Source organism: Crocodylus porosus, unplaced genomic scaffold (genome assembly GCF_001723895.1).
Source record: "Crocodylus porosus isolate Cpor-Errol unplaced genomic scaffold, CroPor_comp1, whole genome shotgun sequence".
NCBI lineage: Eukaryota > Metazoa > Chordata > Crocodylia > Crocodylidae > Crocodylus > Crocodylus porosus.
The window spans coordinates 33,136,225-33,143,996 of record NW_017728931.1 but is presented as its reverse complement, the minus strand read 5'-3'; the positions used below and the strand labels follow the sequence as shown (position 1 = coordinate 33,143,996).

Sequence of the window (7,772 nt, the reverse complement as noted above, 5' to 3'; positions counted from 1 at the left end):
GACACTAGCTGATGTGGGATGTATGGCCTGTGTGCTCTCCCACCAAGCAGCTTAGAGAGAGATACAGCAGGGGAAACATCAATATCCAAAGCTGCTGGTCCTCATCAAAAAGAGAAGAGCACATCACTGGAGGCACCATGGTAAGGAGAAATGCAGGAGTTCCCCACTCCAGGAGGGAACAAAATGTTCTGCGGGGATGGGGACAATGAGATCGCTGTCTCTTTACAGTAACGTGCTTTGCTTTGGAGTTGGTTGATGGGTTGAGGATCAAGGATGCTTTTTGCTTCAGAGTTTGGAATCGAATTGAAGGTAGACAGGCCCAGAAATTAATGCTGTTGGTTCATAGGGCTTGTGGTTGTTTAAACTAACATCCTGCAGGGAATTTCACTTTCTTGTTCCTGCGCCGAGCCCAGTTGTTTTAGCTGAAATTGAGTAAATCTTTTGGAAAGACATCCAAGTTTAATTTATGTACTACGTGTGATTTGGAATCTAATCCAGTCTGATCTTAAACTCACTTAAAAATTTAATTCCAGTTTAAATTTTTATAGCTTCAGGTGCTAGCCATTGGATCCTTTGCTTTGATCAACTAGATTAAAGATCCCTCTTGTTTAAACATGGTATCTGCTGCTTGTGTAGACATACAAACCATCAACAAATTGCCACCTAACTGTCTCTTTGATAAGCTAAAGTGATTTAGCTTCTTCAGGCTCCAGTTGTAAGGTTTGCCCTTCAGACCTAGACAAGTATTCTTCCATCTCTTCTAAATTCTGTCCAGTTTTTTAGTGATTGGAGTAATGTGGATGGGGTTGGATGCTCCTGGTCAAACCCTAAGGCACGGCAGGTGTTCTGGTACTAGAAAGAGAAGAGACCAGAATGGGGAGCTTTTTTCTTTAACTGGTAAGAGGAAAATTGAAATTCTGGAGCTGAGACGCTAGCCCTAATATATGTAGTGTCTCTCGCTTCTGCAGAGGAGGAAGAAGATCTAATTTGTGGAGAAACCAAACTTTCTCTGTACCCAAACATATTTCTCCTCAAAAAACAAAACAAAAAACCTAAACTTAACAAAAAAACAACCTGGCAACACTGACATTTTTAATTGAGGCACCAATATTGTTTTTAACTGAATAAAATGTTAAGTGCTCGGTACCCCCGATGAGTATGGATGACAAATGAACATCTGATAATAATCTGGGAAGTGACTATGATAAAGTACATTTGGGTTCATTTATGTAATTCCTGTATATATGTCTCTTGTACAATCCATAACTTCAGTGAATACAAAGGCAATGACCCCAAATTACAAGCACAGAATTACACCTAAGAGGAAAACATTTTACTCTTCTAAATTCCACTGCTATTTCTGATAACTTAGTACAAAATACAAGAGAAGAGTGAGAAAATGCAATGTTCTGGAAAACAGTTCTAGGATGTACACAGCATAAATGTGCAAAAGCAGTTAGTGATTTTTGGTACTTTACCAGTGAAATTTAGAAGTCTGACTTTTAGAAAGGGCTGAATACCCACTCTTAGAAAAATCAGATTAATTGAAGGGTGGGGATCATGCTGTAAATGTAAAATTAAAAGTTACTTTTGAAAATTTACATGAACAGATGTAGGTGAGCACTTTTACCTATTTACAGTCATGGTTGTGCAAAGCCCCATTTATGACATCACAGCCCTCATGATAATCAATGGTTTACATCACAGCCTTGATGTCACTGGCAGGCCACTAAAAGAGCAAGGTTCAGAATGGGTCAAATATAGTCTGGGAAAAACACACTGAGCCAAATTCTCCCTAGTCAAATAGTGGAATTATTAGCTGCATGAACCTGGTCTTGTCATTTTTAATTACTTAGTGCCTGCCACTTGTCATTTTGGTTTTTATTTTAATATTACAGTGTAGTTCTCGTACAATGAGACTATATAGGATTCTAGAAAATATTTCTAAGTATGAGGAGCTATGGCACCACCATTTCAAAACAGTACTGAAATGTTTATTTTTCATGATTGTTGTTAACTTCTGTACTGGTCTTCATTTTACACCCTATTTCCAATTCTCATTTAAACTAAAGCCACTTTATGTACTTCTGTCAGTGTAAGGGGGTCTTAAAGTAGATGCAAAAGTAGTTTATGCCCACTGTAAGGCCCCTTTGGTTTGCCAGAGGGCCATTAGTTAAGTGAGAATCATGGCCTGGATGTTCAAGAGAATGGGAAGCAACCCCATTCAAAACAAAATCCTGAAAAATAAATTGTTAAAAGTCTGGATTCAGAGTCTATTGAAATAGAAACTCTCCCATTTCTTTCCTTCTTCACTATGCATGATAGAATGAACCATTATTCCACGAGAACATTCATGCTTACATTTGGCAATGGCACACTCTTCCATGAAACAGAAATCTCTCCTAGTTAATTCCCATCCATTCTGGGCTCAAATTATAATCGTTGATAGTACAAGGCTTTGTTTTGATGATGAACTACCCATCTTCGACATCTACCTAGATAGATCTAAACACATACATGAACTTGCTGTAGTAAATATAATCCAACAGATTAATCCAAAGGATAAGAACCCTTTTTAATAGACCTGAAGCTTAAATTAGATTGTGCTCTAAACATCTGAAGACTACAGGGGCTGGTTTATTATACTGTAGTGTGGATACAATTCATGGGAACAAATGTGAGCCTTGGATTGCCAGCAATGATAATTCTAAATATGAGTTTGGAGCCAAGAGCAGGGTTTAAATAGTCTATAGAAATGAGTTACTCTGCTAGAAACTCTGAGGTAGGTACTCGCTTTTCACTCTCAGAAATGTTCACTCTCAGACCAGTTCTCAAGCCATTTATTTGAAAACATAGTTTCAAGTTTCTTTTCTGTTGCTATTTTTCCTTTTCTCAGAGCGTTTCCAAATGGAAGATAGTGTGGGACAGTATGAGAATTGATGCAGACCAGTTCTGACACTGGAAGTTACAGGAGGGAGTTATCTTAAAGGCAGAAGGAAAGGAACAGTATCTTATTTGGGGAGTAGTAAAAGATCTGCAGTTTTTATGAGAGACACATCCTATTATGAAATGAATAATTCTCCAAAGCAGGCTTCACTTTTGTGAGGAGACAGAGGGAAAATATATGGCCAGAAAACAACTCTTGCTTTCATCCAAATTTAGCAGAGGTTTTTCCTTTTTTGAAAAATGAGCTATCATATTGAAAACTTTTGTATAAGATGCTCTGTCTAACATTAGAAACAGGCAAGGACAAGAAACCAAAAATTAGATATTACATTATATAACCCTTACTCTCACCAAACCCCTCCAAAAAATCTGGTATGAATGAAAATAAAAAAGAAAACATTAATTCTTAGCAAGCCTGTGTTTTGAAAATCTAAGATATGGTTAACAGGTTTCATAAAATGAATCCACTTCCAGTTTGTCATCCTTCAGTATCACAGAGACCCCGTTAAGTCTGAGAGAGTATGTGATACTTTTGAGACCACACAGCATGCATTGTCTTTGACTCTAGAAACATGTGCCCAGGAAACTTCCAAGGAAAAAATGAGTCTCTGGAACATATGTTTGTTTTCTGGGCACCAAACTCTTGCTTAGAGACTACAACCAGACTAGTGTACCAGTGACATAGAAATGGCTATCATATTCTCTTGGTAGCAAAATTCACATCTGTTCAATGTAGAAGTCTGTGGTTAAAGGTCTTGCTGGAAAGAATTCCTCATAAATAAGGATAAGTGTGGTTTACTGCTCACTAGTTAAAAAAAATCCTGAACCCATTATGTGCTGTATTGTCTGGTGTGCAGACCCTAGTAGCCTGCGTTAACCATCACGAACACTGAGATGTCTTACTCTAAGAGATAAAAAAGGGAGGTAGAACCTACTTTTGCTTTTTTTGACTGGAGCTCCTATCGATATGGATTGAGTATACTGCAGATAACCTTTTGCGAATAGCTTCTCCATGCTAAAGTCATAGTATTAAAGTTAAGAAGAAACTTTCCTTGTGAGCAGGTTGTTCCAAAACAACTTCTACAGTAAGCTCATTCCTCTGAATTTCTTCTCTTTTATAGTTTGTATTAACCACTGCTGGATAGGATGCTAGGCCACTGAACAGATACAGTATGGGAAGCCCCTATCTGGTTATATGGAAAGGAAGGGAACTGAGGAAGTGGTAATGTGACAACCCTAGTTACCCCCAGGATTCCTCATTCTTCTTTGACCTCTACCATTGCAGTGACAGATCATCTTACAGAATTGGGACTTTATTGCTATTTGTAGGTAATGGTCTTGTTATAAACAAGAGAGATTCTTCAGGTTAAATTATGCTTTAAGTGATATGCTGGTGACTTTAGTGGAGTTGTACAGGTCTAACAGAAGGCTTAATCTGCATAAGAAAGAAATTGGCTTGATTGCCAAATCCTAGGCTGAAATCCTGGCAATTAGGAAAAAATCTTTATAATTTTATTTGTATGCCAAGAAAATATCAGATCACAACGTAAAGTCCCTGATGACATTTATTCAAACTGAATTTCAGTATAAGCTGTATTTAAATGAGTTACTGATGTTCAGAGCTTCTTATGTTATTGGTAGATCATATAAGGCCAGTTAGTTAAAGGGTTATCTTCATTCCAAAGTTAACCTGAGTTGCAGCTTGAGTTTTGCCTCTAATTCTGGTTCTGTCCACACAAAAAACTCTTATAACTAATGTGTTTTTAATTTCAGCTAGCCTACCCTTTCAGGTGGTGTAGCTCAATTTATCATAAACATGGGCAGACCTAGAATTTGGAAAAGGGAGGTGCAGATGGTGAGGTGCATCATTACATATAAAACACCATTTTTTCCTCCAGTTAAAAATAAACTAGAAGCATTACTAATATGTTAGGGGCCTAGGGCTCTCTTGTTCCATTTAAGATTGAAGTAAAAAAATCATTAGAAAAACAGTAGAACAAAGGATAGCTTGATTGATGGAACATCAGTCTCATTAAGAAGAAGAGAGGGTCATTAACACCCTTGGAATGAAGGGTTTAGAAGGGATCAGTTAGATCGTAATAACCCAGGAAGTCAATTGACTCCCACAGCACTGCCTGGCTTGAAATGCTGCTACCACTGACAGGCTGTTGGTTTTAAATTTGGGTGGAGCAAGAATCAAAGTGGGGTGCAAGTGCACAAATTCACCACCCTGGATCTGCCCTGATCATAACTCATCAGCTGCTTGTATGGGCACTCCGGAGTGTAGACATGGGCTAGTTTTGTTCAAATGTTTCTTGTCTTCTAGTGCCTTTCTATATGTGTGCTCAGGAAGGACAGACAAGTTCTTTAACAATTTACATGGAAAGATTTCATAAAAAAAATCTTGGCTTCCTGCAGTGCAAAAACTCATGGGAGAAAACTCATCCCCAGAAATTTTAGTGCCACATATAGGTGAATACACTGCCAATGTGGAGAAGTAATTTGAATGTAGATAATTTAAATTAGCTCCATAGTGAAGAGACATATCTTATGACTGGCCGGGAAATGTTCTCCAAGGTCTTATGTTTGAATATGTGCTTCTCAGAGGTCCCCTTTGAATTCACAGTATCACATTTATGGTACACAATAAATACCACATTTATTTCTGTCAGCATCCAATTATTTTATTTTGTGTTTTAGCTTGCTCTCATTAAATATTTAGCTGACATGACATGACCACTATAAAAATAAGTTAAATATATTTGATTCCATGGTCAGAATGTGTTGATGGCATTATTTAGAAAATATTGTACATGTGCTGGGTACTAGCCAAGGATAAAATAAATGAGCCTGGCACATGCACCTCATCTTGAATCTATCACAATCCTTAAGGCAGCATTTTACATACCTGCAAACATTTTTCTGTTTTTACAGGCATATGTCTGGTGTATACAGACATGCATGTGCACAGTTCCAGATTAGTTCTGCCACAACATACATTCACTCTATTACTAGCAAATAAGAGTTGCAACTTGTATTGAATGTGAAAAACAGTGGCTAGACCACAGTTTTCTAGGTCTCTGTGTACATTAGTTTCTGTTATGTAGGCAAGGTTGGGAACTCCAAATCAAATCAAATCAAATCAAATCAAATTGAGAATTTGGATTGGGATTTCCGAATGCAGGTAAGCCAAGCTCATATGACTATTTGAAAGGAGAAAAAATAATGTGCACTAATTTTTTTGACCTCTTCTCTTTTCTCTCCATAGCGTGAGTGCATCTCTGTTCATGTTGGCCAGGCTGGAGTTCAGATCGGCAATGCATGCTGGGAACTTTTCTGTCTGGAACATGGTATTCAACCAGATGGTACCTTCAATGATCAGCCCTACAATGATGACTCCTTTGCCACTTTTTTCAGAGAAACAGGCACAGGAAAACATGTGCCACGGGCAATTATGGTGGATTTGGAGCAAACTGTTGTAGGTGAGTACAAAATAAATCCTAGAAAACTGAAAAGATTAAGGATAACTCTATAATCAGGAACACATAGGCTATTTCAGGCCTTTAAAAACAGAAACTTGCAAGGACCGTATCATCTCTCAAGGGGGATTACAGCTTCTGGTGGGAGAAGGTGATAACACTGATTATACCTGGCTATAGATACCCTGCCTTGCAATCAACCAAGACAAGAGTTTACTATAGCTCAATAGCTCCAACAATATGTCTACTGTACCTCTCTTCATGAATATCTGCTCCTGTTTGTGGTAATAGTTGCCTTTGCTATCTGAGTGCTTCTTTTCTCCAGCAAAGATCACAGACAGAGGAATAAAGGCATGGGGCGGGGGCGGCGTAGGATGGATCCTGAGATTCCCTCTTCCTTTTCTGGGAAACCAGCATTTTACTCCTGCAAATCTCCCCTCTTTTGACAACTTCCATGTTTGGACACAACCATCATACTGTAAATTAGCATATTGCTACCACAGAGTAGCTGTTGTAGTGGCTTGAAAGGCCACTTTTATTTTTGCCTCTGGAACTTAGTGCACCTTATCTTAGCAACACAACTTTTTACCAGAGTCAACATATTTTGTAGCATTCAGACCTCTTTTTTCATGTTCTTGCCAATACAAAGGTCTGTTATTTAGGGTCTCTATGGCATATTAAAAAAACCTTGCGGTTGTTCTTTCTTGGACAGATGAGGTGAGGACTGGCACTTACCGACAGCTTTTTCACCCAGAGCAGTTGATCACTGGAAAAGAGGATGCAGCTAATAACTATGCCCGTGGCCACTATACTATTGGCAAAGACAGAATCGACATGGCATTGGATCGTATCCGTAAACTGGTAAGTGTCAGTACATTGTAAATGAGAAGTGGGGTTGGTGGCAGAGGTGGTGATATGCACTTCTTGTTTTAGTCCCACTGAGGTCATTGGCTCAGAATAGAGACTGTCAGGTCCTGGGAACACAGGTCAGCTCCTGGTGGATGGCTACTCAGACAGAGGCCATGAAATAAGGTTTCTGCAACTTAGAGTTATCACCCTATGGCTCCAACCCCCTTCAAAAATTGGGACTTTTCCTAGGAAATTCCCTGCTGAACTCTGCTGTGTGTTGGGTACAGATGTTTCAGATTCAGTCTGAGGATGGAGTCATAGGAGTCTTAGAGATGCAGAATGATTCCTTGCATTCTCTCTTGTTTTTCAGGCTGATGCCTGCTCTGGGCTGCAGGGATTCCTGATTTTCCACAGCTTTGGTGGGGGCACAGGATCTGGATTCACTTCCTTGTTGATGGAACGGCTCTCCCTGGACTATGGCAAGAAATCCAAACTGGA

General features: G+C 38.9%; 1 protein-coding gene across 1 annotated transcript in view; it reads left to right on the top strand.

Annotated features, from left to right (window-relative positions):
- The window catches only part of LOC109316445 (tubulin alpha-8 chain-like), a 12,085-nt gene continuing 4,313 nt past the window's right edge, over nt 1-7,772 (top strand). The window contains exons 1-3 of the mRNA XM_019544526.1: nt 1-140; nt 6,215-6,428; nt 7,138-7,286. Of these exons, the coding sequence (XP_019400071.1) occupies nt 12-140; nt 6,215-6,428; nt 7,138-7,286 (492 nt within the window). The 5' untranslated portion in view covers nt 1-11. The remainder of the gene's footprint in view (nt 141-6,214; nt 6,429-7,137; nt 7,287-7,772) is intronic.